At 41.4% G+C, this 16966-nt stretch overlaps 1 protein-coding gene across 4 annotated transcripts in view; it reads right to left on the reverse strand.

The window, feature by feature from the left end:
* Positions 1-16966, reverse strand: part of kdm4b (lysine (K)-specific demethylase 4B) — a 550987-nt gene that overhangs the window by 430395 nt on the left and 103626 nt on the right. For all 4 annotated transcript variants that reach the window (XM_072244640.1, XM_072244641.1, XM_072244642.1 and 1 more), the window contains 3 exons: positions 13854-14029; positions 9045-9159; positions 3163-3356 (listed from right to left, as the gene is read on the reverse strand). In XM_072244640.1, the coding sequence (XP_072100741.1) occupies positions 3163-3356; positions 9045-9159; positions 13854-14029 (485 nt within the window). The remainder of the gene's footprint in view (positions 1-3162; positions 3357-9044; positions 9160-13853; positions 14030-16966) is intronic.

A 16966-nucleotide genomic window follows, 5' to 3' on the forward strand; every position in this document is an offset into this window, starting at 1 on the left:
GAAAAAAACTTCGGTTTTCGGAGCCTTTTGGATTTCAGAATTACGGATAAGGGATTGTGAACCTGTATTCTGCCTGCAGGTTCACGACTTGTGTGTTTCGCAGGGATCTAATCTGGGGCCTCTGCTTTTTGTGATTTTTATAAATGACTTGCAAGAGGAACTGGAAGAGTACGTTAGTAAGTTTACAGACAACATGAAGGTTGGTGGTGCCATGGATAGTGTAGAAGGTTGTCATAGGTTACAATGGAAGACTGGCAGGATGCTGAATTGGGCTAAGAAATGACAGAGTTCAATCCAGAGAAGTATGAAGTGATGAACTTTGGATGATCAAAATTGAAGGCAAGTACAGGGTTAATGGCAGGATTCTTAGCAATCTGAAAGAACAGAAAGATCTTGGAGTTCACATCCATTGATTCCCTCAAAGTAGCAGTGAAAGTGTATGAAAGAGTATACTGTTTATGCTGGGGGATGCCTCACTACAGCAGGCCCTGGAAGGCTTGTGGAGGTAGAGGGTAAAACGGATGCAGCAAGATACAGGGAAATCCAGGAGGAAAACCAATTGCCACTTGGGAGCAGATTTGTTTTACAACAAGACAATGACCCCAACCATAAAGTCAAAGCTACATAGGAACGGCTTAAAAACAAGGAGCGGCCAAGTCAGAGTCTAGACCTCAACCCAATTGAGAATTTGTGGCTGGACTTGAAAAGGGCTAATCCCCATGCAATCTGACAGAGCTTGAGCAATTCTATAAAGAAGAATGGGGGGAAATTGCAGTATCCAGATGTGCAAAGCTGACAGAGACCTACTCACAGAGACTCAAGGTTGTAATTGCTGCCAAAGGTGCATCTACTAAATAGTGACTTGAAGTGGGTGAGTAATTATCCAATCAACTATTTTGTGTTTAATAATTGTAATAAACTTAGACCAATTTGTAGATATTTGTTTTCACTTTGACACAAAAGAATCTTTTATGTTGATCAGTGTCAAAAAAAAGCCAAAATGATTCCACTGTGATTCAAAGGTGTAAAACAATAAAATACCAGAACATCCAAGGGGTGAACATTTTTTATAGGCACTGTATGACACATTAGGGACTTCCGTATATTTTTTTAGTATCTTAAAAAAATGTTTATTCTTCATGACATAGAATTCAAAACTTTCTGTAACAGACCTGGGAACTTGCTGATCAGTTCAAATCAAAGACCTATTTCGGATTGATATGACTGGTAACTTGGAGTCTGCATGGGCAGATGTCTGAGCAGGGTAAACAATTGCAAAATAGATGTTAAAAAAAACCTCTTTTTATTCCTCCATCAGTCTCTTCACAAAGATCTATTTAAAATAATGTGATGGAATAGATCTGTTAAGTAAAAGCAGGGCAACTCGTCCCACTGAAGTGACTGAAAACTACCACAGAAAGTTTGACTATCATTAAGCTTACAGTGAAATACAGTAAATTTAAAGAAAATTATGAGAGCCTGTCAGTTTATCAGCAAGAGCTCAAAATTCAACAAAACGGGAATGATTCTGATAATTTTTCATGAGCCAAAAGAAGTAAGACCACATCAAAACCTGGCAACAAATTCAAAAGCAAAGCCTTGGACCCTAAAGCTGGTTATTGAGGAAGATCAGTGTTACCAGCTCTGGTTGGCCCCACATTTCTGGAAGCCTCACTGAATTACTGTCTGCATCCAGAAGGAAGGTACGAATTTAATCAGGTCTCTGGTAGGAAATATACTAATCACTGCAAAGATTAGCTTTATTTGTCACATGTACATTGAAACAGAGCAGTGGTAAGGAACAGCCCTGGATTGCACTCATATTTAATTTCAGTAAAGCTACTATAAATGATAGCTAGCAGGATAGCACCGTCAGGAGGGAGAAGGTTTACACTGAAGATTAGTCAAAGTATTAGCAACCACAGGATGATGCTGTGAGTGGGACAAGGACACTACTAATAAAGCTTTCAGCAAGTCCTGAAGACCTCAACCAACATCTTTTAAGATGCCTTGTATTATTATACCAGATCTCTCAAAAAAAATATCTCTGGCCCATAATCAAGAAGGTACAGGGTGAATTTCCATCTCTTGGGTGTAGGAATCAGAACACTGCAACTTACCTTCCGTTCACCAAGTTTCAGAAGAATTGCATGCTGTGTTCCTCTAGAAAGTTACATTTCCCAAAAGTTGGGCCATGTCCCCATCGGGCAGGAGTACACAACCACAATCAGTGTGAATTGCAATTATGTGCAAATCTGACATCTTGTAACACCAACCTCTTTCACCAAGGCTTCAGGAATTCTGAAGAAAGCCCCTTTAGGAAATCTAACCTTTTCTTTCTCACTGCTAATGTGTATTATGTTATTTTGTGATCGAATTCCTTACTCCTTACAAAGCATAGTGAACTGAAGTAAAATCTAATCCATGTAAACGTCTACTGTATGCATCTACCAGGTTAATACCGACCACAAGTCGACACAAGTCAACACTGAATATAGTATTAGCACCCAACAGACAAGTATCTATCATAGCCCAAAGATATTTCCAAAGTTACAGTCACTGAGCTTGAAGGAATATGACCAGTAAAAAACAATTATCCACATTTATATACTTATTACCATTCAGAAAACCATAGGTCAAACAGGCCTCAATTTTTACACACTTGGGTTCATCCCTGCTAGATTTACTTACGGCATGACAATGTTCCTACTGTGACAATGACAGTGGCCAGTGACAGTGGTTTCTACACAATGCAAAACAGTGCAATCCCTATTCTGGCAAAACACAATTATTCCTATAATCAAAACTGTAGGTAAAGGTCCAGCTTAGGTTTATTGGTGCTGCCTATAACAGGAGAGATACCAGGAAGTCAAAAGTCCCCAGTATAGATCAAGGAAACTTCCAACAGTTTAAACACTATCCCCTGGTGACTGATGCAGAGCAGGGAGCACAGGCCTGGCAGAAACCTATATAGTATCCTAAAATATCGAGTGAGATAGTCAGGACTGATAATTGATGTACCCAACATTTGGCAAAATGGCAATGACTTTAAATATGCCAGTGTACAATTATTTGTTGTTAAACACTTGCAGTTAATGGAGTAACAGTGGTTGGTGGTGAAAGAACTTGTCAAATCAGCATCCATGCAGTATCTGAACTTACCAAGATTTGGGTTCTCCAAAGTGCAAATAGTTAATGCTGTAGAGATCCATATCTTCAGTGTGCCAGGCAAATGTGGTTTTCCACATTCCAAAGTACAAGTATGGAGTATTCACACCTTCAATTACAATTCCACACTCCTGCTCCACCATATCCAGCAATGTGTTCAGATTTCCAATATTCCACTCCTCAATGTTCTGTAACAAATGGTGGCAGTGGAAAGGTTACAATTAAGGATGCCAGATGACACTTAGTACTTACACTATAATGTGTAGTAGAATCTGCATGGCGCACTGTTCAAATGCCTACATGCACAAATTTAACCCAATATTTGGGTACTGTAGAGTATGTAGCCATAATCAAATATAACAAAATTATTGATATAAAATAGGAGCGTAATTCGCTTAAAATGCAGACAACTAAAATAAGTTAAAAGCAATTAAAGTTGATCATATTTTGAAACAGCAAATTTATGTTTTATTTAGTTCAAGAAAAGTACAGCTGTAATGGAGTCTGCAGTGTAGATCTTTACTGCTTCCACATCTCTTAAGGATTACAGAAATAAATTATTTAATCCTCACTGTAAGGACAGACATGAATTAATTAGAAGGCATGTCAATCTTAACAGCACACCATCTGCTATTCTGTCAAGAGTCATGAGGGAATCCAAATCTGTATCAATGCAACTGCAACAAGATTCAGCACAGCAACTCCTCCCACTCTGGTGAATTTAAACAATGACAAATACAATTGATATATTGATCTGGATCAAAAAACAATACCCTGAAATTAAAAAGAGGACCAATGTTATCTCACAGAAGAAGTTAAGACTTCATCTACAAAAGATTCTAAAAAAAATAATTTAATCAACATAGGTACACAACCAACTGGTAGTTTCCTTAATGTATATTTTTTTCCCAAGTTTAAGCAGAATTCAAGCAAGTTAACTCATTCATTTGGACTGTTAAGAGGCCCAGTGTGATGATATGCTACCCTAATCCAGTTTCAGTGCTACCCTAATCACCACCTACCAGATCCTTTCTGATGCCATTAAAATCAGCCTTTCTCCAATTTAGAATCTCAATGCGAGGAAAACGTCTTATCCTTCTCCATACTCATCTTGAAACTAATAGAATTATGATCACGAGATGCAAAATGTTGCCCTACATACGCTTCTGTCATCTGCCCAGTCTCATTCCCTAAATAGGAGACCCAGAATCACGGCCCCTCTAATTGGGCCATCTATATATTGATTAAGGAAACCTTCCTGAACACATTTAACAAACTACTCCATCCAAGTCCTTTTACACTGTGGGAGTGCTAGACAATATGCGGAAAGTTAAAACCACTTATTACAACCTTATTTTTCTTGCAACTGCCTGCTATCATCCTACAAATTTGCTCCTCTAAAACCTACTGACTACTGGAAGATCTATAATATAGTCACATTAATGTGCTCATCCCTTTCTTACATCATCAGTTCCACCCATAGAGCCTAGTAGACAAACTCTCTAGTCTGTCCTGTCTGAGCATCGTCATGAAATTTTTCCTGACTAGCATTGCCACCACTGCCCCTTTAATCCCTCCCCTTCTATCATGCCTAAAACCATGGAAACTCAGAACACTGAGCTGCTATTCCTGCCCCTCATATAACTAAATCTTGCTAATGGAATAAAACAATAGTTTCACATGCTAATCCATGCTCCAAGCTCATCTACCTAATCTATAATACTCATTGCATTGAAATAGATACAAAGAGCATTATTACCACTATAATTCCCACCTCAATATTTTAGTTCACATCTTCGTATGCAAGCTTAGCATCTCTTTTCCCCACAACCACTCCACTAGCTGCTCTGGCATCTGGTTCCCATCTTCCTGCAGTAGCATTAACAAACTTTCCCACAAGGATACTGGTCCCCCTCTAGTTCAGATGCCAACAATCCTGTTTGGGTAGATCTCACTTTCCATAAGACCATAAGATATAGGAGCAGAAGTAAGCCATTTGACCCTTCAAGTCTGCTCCACCATTTTATCATGACCGATCCATTTTTCCTCTCATCCCCAATCTCCTGCTTTCTCCCTGTGTCCCTTCATGCCTTGATCTATCAACCTCTGCTTTAATCTACAAAAAGATTTGGCCTCCACAGCTGCCCGTGGCAGCAAATTCCACAGATTGACAACTCTCTGACTAAAGTAGTTCTTCCACATCTCAGTTCTAAAAGGATGCCCCACTATTCTGAGGCCGTGTCCTCCGATCTTAGACACTCCCACCAAACATCCTCTCCACATCCACTCTATGAAGGCCTTTCACCATTTGATAGGTTTCAATTAGGTCACTTCTCATTCTTCTGAATTCTAGTGAATAGAGGCCCAGAACCATTAAATGCTCTTCATATGGCAAGCTGTTCAAACCTGGAATCATTTTCGTGAACATCCTTTGAATCCTGTCCAGTTTCAGAATGTCCTTTCTAAAATAAAGGGTACAAAACTGCTCACAATACTATAAGTGAGGCCTCACCAGTGCTTTCTAATGTCGCAACATTACAACCTTGCTTTTATATTCTAGTCCTCTTGACATGAATGCTAACATCACATTTGCCTTCCTCACCTCAGACTCAACCTGTAAATTAACCTTTAGGGAATCCTGCACAAGGACTCCCAAGTCCCTTTGTGTCTCAGTTTAATTTGTATTCTCTCTCCATTTAGAGAAATCAACCCTTTCATTTCTTCTTCCAAAGAGCATGACCGTACACTTGTCAAAACTGTATTCCATCTGCCGCTTCTTTGTCCAGTCTCCTAACCTGTCCAAGTCCTTTTGTAGTGCCTCTACTTCCACAAAACTACCTGCCCCTCCACCTATCTTCAATATGTCCGCAAACTTTGCAACAAAGCCATCAATTTTGTCATCCAAATCACTGACATACAACATAAAAAGAATCTGTCTCAGCACAGACGCCTGTGGAGTACCTCGTCACCAGCAGCTAGCCAGAAAAGACTCCCTTTATTCCCACGCTTTGCCTTCTGCCAATCAGCCACTCTTTTATCTATGCTAGAATCATTCTTGTAATACCATGAGCTCACGCATTGTTAAGCAACCTCATATGTGACACCTAGTCAAAGGCCTTCTGCAAATTCAGGTACAGAACATCAACCAATTTTCCTTTGTCTATCCTGCGTATTATTTCTCCAAAGAATTCCAACAGATCTGTCAAGCAAGATCTTCCCTTGAGGAACCCATGCTGACTACAGCCTATTTTATCCTGTGCCTCCAAGTCTCCCAAAACCACATCCTTAACAATCGACTCCAACATCTTCCCAACCACTGAGAGCAGTCTAACTGGCCTAGATTTCCCTTTCTTCTGCCCCACTCCCTTTTTGAAGAGTGGAGCGACATTTTCCAGTTTTGCGGAACCATTCCAGAAACTAGTGATTCTTGAAAGATCATTACTAATGCCTCCATAATCTCTTCAGCCTCCTCTTTCAGAACCCTGGGGTCTACACCATCTGGTCCAGGTGAATTATTTACCTTCAAATCTTTCAGTTTTCCAAGAACCTTCTTCCTAGTAATGGTAACTTCACATACTTCATGCCCCGAAACCTGAAACTTCCACCATACTGCCAGTGTTTTCCACAGTGAGGACTGATGCAAAATACTTATTCAGTTCATCCGCTATTTTCTTATCCCCATTACTACCCTGGAAAAGAACCCAACGATCCAAAAATTTGAAGCCCTCCCTCCTGCACCATCTCCTTAGCCACATGTTAAATTGTATCATCTTCCTATTTCAAGCCTCACGAGCACATGGCACAGGTAGTAATCCTAAAATCACCATCTTGGAGCTGCTTCCTGTCCTTTCAATTAGAACCTAACTCACTGTGCAGCACCTTGTCACTCTTCCTCCCCATGTCATTGGTACTGAGGTGGACCATGACCTCTGGCTGTTCACCTATCCCCTTAAGAATGCCATGGCCTGTATTTAAGATGTCCCTGACTCTGGCACCTGGGAGGCAACATACTATCTGTGAATCTCATTCTTGTCCTCTCCGTTCCCCAAACCAATGAATCCCCCATCACTTCTGCTCACTTCTTCTCCCCCCTTCCCTTCTGAATCACAGAGTCAGACTCAGTGCCAGAGACCTGACTGCCACGGCTTTCCTCTGCTAGGTCATTGTCCACCCCCATCCCCCACCAAATAGTATGCAAAACAATATACCTGTTATTGAGGGGAATGGCCACAGGGGTACCATCCTATCTTCCAAAATCCCATAATAAGAGCATTCCACCATCCTAACAGACGTTCCCAATGCTCTAACTGTGCAATAAAGAAAGCAGGAAAGCAACTTGCCCTCTACCTCTTCTTGCTGAAGCCTCATGAGCCAAAGCTTCAGCTCTCCATTCTAACCCCCGGCCCACTCCAACCTTGATCACTGGTCCACTTAAATCTAACTTCTTTTTTTGGCCCTAACTAACTCCAAATAATCCAAACAATCTCCAACTCTGCAGAAAATCATGACAAGCCTCGCTTGATTTTTAAGTCTGGCACATTACTCTTCCACAAGTCACTGACCCAAACAATCTCAAGCTTCGTATAGGCTTGGAGTAGGTTAAGCAGTCATCACAACATTGTAGGACAAAAGACCTGTACTGCACTGTAATGTTCTATGTTCTTCTAAACCCAAATGGACACCAACCTAACCTGTCTCACCTATGCTCATAAGAGAACCCATCCTCTTAGATAAAATAAACCTTCCAAGAAACTGCTTTCCTTTAAATGTCGCAACTCAGAAACAAGGGTTTTAAAGTCAAAGTTGAGGTTATTGTCATATGCACAAGTACATGTATATACAGATACAATGGAAAAACTTGTAGCATCATAGATACATATTATTTGAACACATTTCATTAAAAAAAAGTATGCAAGAAAGAACACAATTGAACAAAAAAATGTCCAATGACGTGCAAAGTGGTGATAGTGTTGCTCTGCTGAGATGTATCTCCCCAATCTGTTAAATGCAAATTGGATTTGCCCAGAAAGCCTCTGCCTTGTCAACTAATATTTAAGGCACAAACATCACTTCACCCCTCCCCAAGAGTTCCAAATCCTATCAAGACCCTTTCTTTCCCAGAAACTCACTTTGCCAGAGGCCTTCCATTTGTTGTCAGTCCTGTGGTGTAAGCAAATCCTGGCAGAGCCGTCACTGAATGGGGAGGGTTCCTGGTCAATATGAAGACCAGCATATTCTAGCTCCCAGTATGTAATGAGGGAACTGTCTCATTCATCAACACACAGTCAGATAGTGGCCAGCTCAACAATTCCACAACTGCTGAGCTGCAGATTGAAAGATCTAGTTTATAGTTCCTCTCACATATTTAGGGGCTTTTTGTCAATATGAGACTATTTTCCTTTATAATTTAATGACACATCTCCTACTAGTGTTTTGCATATCGTGATCACATTGTTCATTCACTTGCTTCACAAATCTCAAATAAAGTAATTGCAATCCCTCCATCCATTATATTTTGATTTTTTTTTGCTTTGAACACTATGTGGAGGACAGTAATGTTGGGTGCAGCCACAGGTAACACAGGTAGCTGTGGATTATCGTGCACTGCTTCTCGGAACTTCCTCTGAAACACCATTCACAATCAGCATGCTCAATGAAAAGTTGCAAGGTATAACTCCAAATTATGATACACAGAAGGCACAAACCCTTCTTTCAGGAAAGGGAAAAACCATAATGATCCCTAGAACAAAGAGGAAACAAAACCCTGAGAAAGGCATTCACAACTTGCCACATGCAGGGTGAATTTGAAGGGGAACTACTAAAGGTTTATTTGTACAGAAAGATTCATGCTCTTTTCGAAAAGTGCCTCTACTCACACTGTCATACAGAGAACCACTGATATCAGCTCCGTAGATGGGAGAAACAAAGGTCAAGTTCTTCCAGTATTTGCGTTCAAGATCATCAAAATCTATATGACGTGGTGTACAATATCTGAAAGAGAGGGATTAAATTTTATTTTATATTATTTTCTTTCCATAAATATGTTGCTCCACTTTGATATAGAGATTGCCTATCATTTTTAAAGGTGGATAAATTCCAGGTTGGAACACCAGATAAAATATACCCCAGGTTCGTAAAGGAACCAAGGGATGAAAGAATGGAGGTTCTACCATTTCCCAAACCCCTTTAACTATAGGTGTGCTGTTAGAAGTCTGAAAGATTGCTCATGTGTGGTACTGTTATCCTAATACAAAAACAGTAATGGTTAGGATGAATGACTAAGGCATATTATTAAATAGTGATGGTGTAAATCAGCACTTACACAGCAGAGGTTTATCAAGAGCAGTCACCATGGATTTGTTAAGCCAAAGTCATGTCTAACCACTGAACAAAAGGAACTTGCTAAACAGGAATTTCAGCAATGTGACAATTAAATTGGGGAAACAGAAGCCCTCAGGATCACAGGGAAAGTGTCAGGTTAATAATCAAGGTGGGCACAGAAAGTCAGAAAAGAATTCCAGTCTGTTGAGTGTGAGATAATGCATCTAGGATGCACAAGTAAGGGACACATTATAAAAGATAAGCTTCCAAGAAATACGGTGGAACAAAGTGATTTTGGCATTGTATGCCCAAAGATGACTAAAGGTATCAAAGCAAATGCAGTGTCTCTGAAGTAACAGCCGGTGGGGGGAGGGGGGTATACAATATGGAGTTTGGCCACAGCTAGCATACTTTGTACAATGCTATCACCACACTATGGCTATAGGTTGACTCAGCTCCAGAGAGGGTACAGATAGAATTAACAAAGACACTGAGTAGCAAAGAGGTACAGAGGGTCTTATGGAGGCACTGAGCATTAGAGGTGTGAAAGGGAATTACAAATTCAGTTGAAATGGCGGGAGAATGCAGAAGGGATTTGCAATCTAACTTCCAGGGTGTGTTAATTATGGGTAGAAAAGAAGAAAGTTCAGAATTAAGTTCTCGCTCTAGGAAAAAGAAGCCTGAGGGGGGGATTTAATTAAAGGGAATTTTTTTTTAATCTGCAGAATAATTTGAATAGAATTTTGAAAACCAATCCTTTTCTTCACAACAAGTAGGTGGTTAAAAACTCACTCATTGATTAAATGGTCGAGGCAGACACCTTCACATTTAAACTGTACTTGCTTGAGTTTTTAAAGAATTATAATTTAATTGATACTAAACCAAAATCTGAGAAGCTGGAGTAACTTAAACATTCTAATTTAGGAAATAATCAAAACATTCTGACCAGCACAACCAGAAAGGCCAAATAGTCCCTTTTAGTGATGTACAGTAACTACCTACCATTCCATGAAATACTGAAGAAATCACAGGAGGGGAGGATGACCAATTAATCACAAAAGGCACAGCACTTTTAAACAACCCAGCAAACATTAATACCTTACAAATGATTCTATGCATTCAGAATATTTGAATATTATACTCCACAGTTGACCCTCTGATGTTTGTGCCAGAAGAGCTCTTAGCTGTAATTATCTGCGCCATTTTCTCTCTCAGTCTTTCAAGTTATTCATTGCCCTTGTCATGAGATGGAATTACAAAGTCTCCATTCGTTGTTAAGCCTCCTGTGTCCCCATTTCCACCCACATCAAAGAAGTGCAAACACAGGCGTAGTTGGCACTCAACTAGATATGCTACTCACATCAGACCAGTCCCATCATATCCAATTCTACGAGTCTTCAGATTCCTTCATGCCAAAGGAGTAGAAAACATCTGTTCAGCTGCTTTTGTTCAACATCAAGTAGCTACACACAAGGACTATTTGGCCCATCACATTTTTATCAATGGATAAAGAGCTCCCCAACTAATCCAACAATCCAGGTCTAGGTCTGCAGCTCTTCACGTACACATGCCCTCATGGGAGTTTCTGCCTCTACCACCCTTACAGGCAGAGCACTCTGGATCGCCTTCACTCTATGGACAGCAGGAGGGCTGGTAATGTAAGACGTGAACACAGATGTTGATATAGACCTGCTGGAAGCTCCATTATCCGCACTAACACCAGACTACTAGTCCAATCAGTCTACTACACAGGAACTCAGCAGGCCAGGCAGCATCTATGGAGAAGAGTACAGTCGATGTTTTGGGCTGAAACCCTTCGGCAGGACAGGAGAAAAAAAAGCTGAGGAGTAGATTTAAAAGGTGAGGGGAGGAGAAAGAGAACCACCAGGAGATAAGTGAAACCTGAAGGGGGAGGGATGAAGTAAAGAGCTGGAAATTGATTGGTGAAATGAGGTCAGAGAGGGAAAAGGGATGGGCAATGGAGAAGTGGGGTGGGGGAAGAGTGCTGGGGGGCATTATCGGAAATTTGAGAAATCGAGGTTCATGCCATCAGGTTGGAGGCTACCCAAACAGAATACAAGGTGTTGTTTCTCCAACCTAAGTGTGGCCTCATCACGACAATGGAGGAGGTCATGGAGGGATATATCGGAATAGGAATGGGAAGTGAAATTAAAATGGGTGGACACAGGGAGATCCTGCTTGTTCTGGCAGATGGAGTATAGGTGCTCGGCGAAGCAGTCTCCCAATCTACGTCGGGTCTCACCAATATACAGGTGGCCACACTGGGAGCACCGAACACAGTAAATGACCCCAACAGACTCACAGGTGAAGAGTCACCTCACCAGGAAGGACTGTCTAGGGCCCTGGACAGTAGTGAGGGAGGTGGTGTAGGGGCAGGTGTAGCACCTGTTCCACCTGCGAGGATAAGTGCCAGGAGGGAGCGACATTCCGATATGTTCATCCATGGCCTCCTCCACTGTTGTGATCAGGCCATACTTAGGGTGGAGGAACAATACCTTGTATTCCATTCAAGTAGCGTTCAACCTGATGGCATGAACGTCGATTTCTCAAACTTCCTGTAATGTGCCCCATCCACACGCCCCCTCTCCATTTCCCATCCCCTTTCCCTCTCTCACCTCATCTCACCAATCAACTTCCAGCTCTTTACTTCATCCCTCCCCCTCCAGGTTTCACCTATCACCTGGTGGTTCTCTCTCCCCTCCCCCTAGCTTTTAAATCTACTCTTCAGTATCTTTCTCCAGTCCTGCCGAAGGCTTTTGACCCGAAACGTCGACTGTACTTTTTTCCATAGATGCTGCCTAGCCTGTTGAGTTCCACCAGCATTTTGTGTGCGTTGTTCGGATTTCCAGCATCTGCAAATTTCTCTTGCTTGCAGTCTACTATACAGCGTCAGTGAAATGCACTCCCTCAAATTCTGGTGTCAATACTTACTGCTGGGTATTAATTGGGGACTCTAGCATCACATGAACATGTAAATACATAATCTGTACTAATATTCAGAACTGACAGAGATTTATCAATTTAAAATACTTTGGATGGAACATTAATTTACGGGACCATCTCCCTATTCAGTTAAACATGACATTCCATGGTCCTAATCTGAAAAACAATGTCCCTCACCAACCTTGTTTACAAGGCACCAGTACCACAGAGTTGAGTATTAAAGCACTACCTGTGCTCAATAATTCTTTTGGTCAACGTCACACAATCCTCCTCCGTAATCTCCTTCATAACTTATGGAAGATATTGAACTGCCCAGATTATCAGGAGGTTCTAGTTTTCATTCAATCATAAAAAATCTTTACCCAGTGAAACTCTAAACCTCATGTAAAATCAATAAAATTTAGTATCCTATCCAGTTAATAGCTCAACTGAAAAATATTAACTATTATGTTATTAACATCTACAATCATTTTTACCTTTGTGATTCTAGTTAATGCACTGCACACCATTTCCTTCTAAAAACTGGCACATTTTCCTTGATTTGTATTAAATATTTCTAATTTTACTCTTCTCTAGCACTCACTTCTCACCATTACTATTCTTGTGTTTTTGGCAAAGTCTTTTGTTTTTACCAGAGAAAACTGCAAAAGAGAATGTACTGCTCTCAAGATTTTAAATAGCCTAGTATCAAGTTAGTGCAGTGCTTCTTCAAGGACTGGATTATTTCAGTTTTAACCAACAGATAACACATGAAAAAAGCTTGTATATCTTTCCTTTGAAAAATCTTGAAAAATAAAACCTTGTGCCACCAATGCGGACAATGCAGGAACTGTACTTCTATTTATTTTACTTTAGGAATGGTATCTGTGTCTTTTGATACGTGTGTGTGCCAGTGGGATGCACAGGTCAGTGTTCTAACAGTGGTGGAAATTCAGTACATGCACAGGCATATTTTTATGATCACCCAAAAGAAAATGGAGATTGTACTGAAGAAACAACCAAGCTGAGGCCTGAACTAGTCTATGGTTGTTATTGCCACTTTCCATCTTGTCACAGAGATGAGAAACTGTTGTATCATAAGATGCCTGATCTTTCCAAACACTAAAAAAATTACTTTACTGTATGAAGAACCCTAAAATGTCACGTCCTTTTTTTGTTTCAATGTACCCCATATTTTACATGATCATTTCAGGTAATGCATTAACTCATATTTCAGCAATACTGCTCAGTCAATACAAATAATACTGTCTTTTCAAATCACTAATCTTGGATTCATTTATTTCTCAATCACAAAAACAAGATCTCAATTTGAGCAACACACGTCAAAGAATTTGAGTCTACTTTTCATAGACATTTTGCAACATTAATTTAGAAGCAAAACAAAAAGAAAGGCCCCTTACTTCTCACTGTTGGCCAGTTTCCTGTATTCTCCAACAGTCATGGATTTCTTCTGGATGTTGTACTGTGTGAAAAGTCCCGACTGACCAGTCACTACCTGCTGAATTGGAGCTGGTATAGTCATATCATCTATTTCATCATACGACTTCCTTGGTTTCCACTCCTTAGGTGGAACAACCTGAAAAGGACAGCATATAGAACAATTAACAGGTGTTCAGTTGCCCCGCCACCCCCCGCCCCCAAGATATGCATTAATGATCTGTGGGTTGAGTACAGCAGGATCTCAAGTAGAGCCTACATGTACAAAGGAAACTTGACTGTACTTGAGGAACTGCTTGTGCCCTGGGGAAAAAAATGTATTATTTAGAGTTAATACATACACACTGCAATTTTACAGCACTAATTTATTCTCTGCCATTTACAAATGATACAAGGGCTCTTCCACATAGAGCACAGGCAAGCAATTCAAATTTTCGTACCATTTGTGTCTACGTTTCATCATCAAAATCATGATATTTGAGCCAAATCAGTTTGTAAACTAATGTGCAGGTACAGAATACAGCAATGAAGTAAGTAATGCAATCCATTTTCTTTTCTGTGCAGAGAAATTTCTGACACCTTGTAATGAGGCACTAACACCACCAGAGGGGAGCACTAACAAACATCACTACCAAAGCTGAGCACAATTGCAAAATCAACTCCAGAGGGGGCAGTGGTGTGCCATCACCACCAGAGGGGGCTGTTGGCAGTGGTGTATCATCATCCAAGGGAGTCAGTGAGGTACTAGGGTATCAGAGGACACCAAAAAGACAGCGACACATCGCTTCTGGTAAGATGGCGGTGTGTTCAATCGCAGCAGATTCTACAGGTTCAAAAAAAAAAAAGTGCCACTGTCCTTTTTAAACATAATGTTTATGATTGCAAGATCCTGCTAGACATCAAGAACTTAAAGTACTGCAGGTCTACCTTGTCAGTGAGTTCCTCATTGGTGGTGAAAATGAAGGCGCTGAACTTGGTGCAGATCATGCTGCTGCTTGCATCAGAGAGGCTTCAGAGGAGTCCATGCATGAAGGGGGCGTGCAGTCAAATAGTGAGTGACCATCTTAGTCGCTTTTCCAGTGATCACAAGAGCCTCGGGGGCATTGTTAATGTGGAATGCTGCAGGTCTGATTCACTGATTTATTGCAGACAGTAGGGGCAGATGGCAGGGGAACTGTACAACCTCGGTCAAAGCCAGTGTGAGGCCTCAAACCACGGTGTCGCCAGTTTACAGCTGCCAGGCGAGAGGCGTCGAAGGTGGTACACTCCACTGGGGGCTGCGTGGCACGGCATCCAGGCTAGAGTTGGTGCTATATTTTACTGATATCACACATGTGCTTGCTACCTTGTACGTGCTACGTGTATTTTGTGCTGTGTTTTGAACCTTGGTCCCAGAATCTCGTTTGGCTGTATTCATGAGCATTCGTGTATGGCTGAATGACAATCAAACTTGAATTCAATTCAATTATCTGTGCATGATTCCTTGTCAGCTGGGCGGGTACACAACCTCTGATAAGAAGGGAAATTTGAATTAAGTCAACTGGGAGAACTAGCCTCTCCATGCACATTCAGTGGAATCATAGTTGATCCAAAATTCCTCAAGTACACTTTGCAGCCCTTATCCTGGTACCCTTATTCCCCTGATTAAAAGTCTATCAAAATCAGCTTTAATATTCACAAGGATTCAATTTCCACAGCTGTTTGTAGCATTGAATAGCAAAGATGCTCAACTCCAGAGAAGCTCTTTCTCATCTCAGTTAAATAGGTGCCAATGTATTCTGAGACCATACCCTTTGGTTGTTAACCCTTCTATTATAGGGGACTATTATTATATACTACCAACCCCATAAGAATCTTACCTGTTTCAATATGATCACCTCTCAGCTGTCACAGACTTTATTTGGAAATGCACGGAGGACTGTGTGTCTCGCAAGACAATCCAGGTATTCCCTAACTGGAAACCTTGGATGAATTATGAGGTCAAGTCCCTTTTAAAGGATAGAGCTGCGGCTTTTAGGTCCGGGGATACCAGTCGCTACACGGAATCCAGATGTGAACTCCAGAAAGCCATTAAGAGCGCCAAGAGGCAATATCGAGCCAAGTTGGAAGCCCAGGCTAACCAGAGGGATGCCAGTAGACTACGGCAAGGTCTAAATGAGATTACTGGGCACAAAGAAAAGGCTGGGAATATCAATAACTGTGGCGCTTCTCTTCCTGACGAATTTAACGTATTCTATGCAAGATTCAAACAGAAGAGGAGCATCCCGCTCCCTCCGGATGAACCGGACCTGCTGGCATCGAGATTCATCGTCAACCAGGAGGACGTTAGAAGGGCCTTCCTGAAGATAAACCCAAGGAAGGCGACTGGCCCAGATGGCGTCCCAGGACGGGTTCTCCAGGCCTGTGCAAGCGAGCTAGCTGGAGTGTTTGCTAATAGATTCAACTGCTCCTTGCTTCAGTCTAAGATCCCCTCGTGTTTTAAGAAGGCAACAATAATCCCAGTGCCAAAGAAGAGCAAGGTGGCATGCCTGAATGACTATCGACCTGTGGCTCTGACATCAATTGCTATAAAGTGCTTCGAGCGATTGGTTATGGCACACAGCAACCACAGCCTACCAGTCAACCTCGACGCTTTGCAATTCGCCTACCGGAGCAACAGGTCAACGGCTGATGCCATCTCTCTGGCCCTACATTCCTCCTTAGAACACCTGGAAAATAAAGACGCATACGCAAGGCTCCTTTTCATTGACTACAGCTCTGCCTTTAATACCATCATTCCAAATAAACTGATTCCTAAGCTCCAGAACCTGGGCCTTAGCACTCAGATCTGCAGCTGGATCTTCAACTTCCTCACAGACAGGACCCAGGCTGTAAAATTAGGGGACAAGCTCTCCTCTACAATCACTCTGAGCACCGGTGCCCCACAAGGCTGTGTACTCAGCCCCCTGCTGTACTCACTGTTCACACATGATTGTGTAGCCAAGTTTCCATCAAACTCAATATATAAGTTTGCTGTTGACACAATTGTAGGCCGTATCTCGGGTAATGATGAGTTTGAGTACAGGGAGGAAATTAA

Source organism: Mobula birostris, chromosome 26 (assembly GCF_030028105.1).
Source record: "Mobula birostris isolate sMobBir1 chromosome 26, sMobBir1.hap1, whole genome shotgun sequence".
NCBI classification, from domain to species: Eukaryota; Metazoa; Chordata; class Chondrichthyes; order Myliobatiformes; family Myliobatidae; genus Mobula; species Mobula birostris.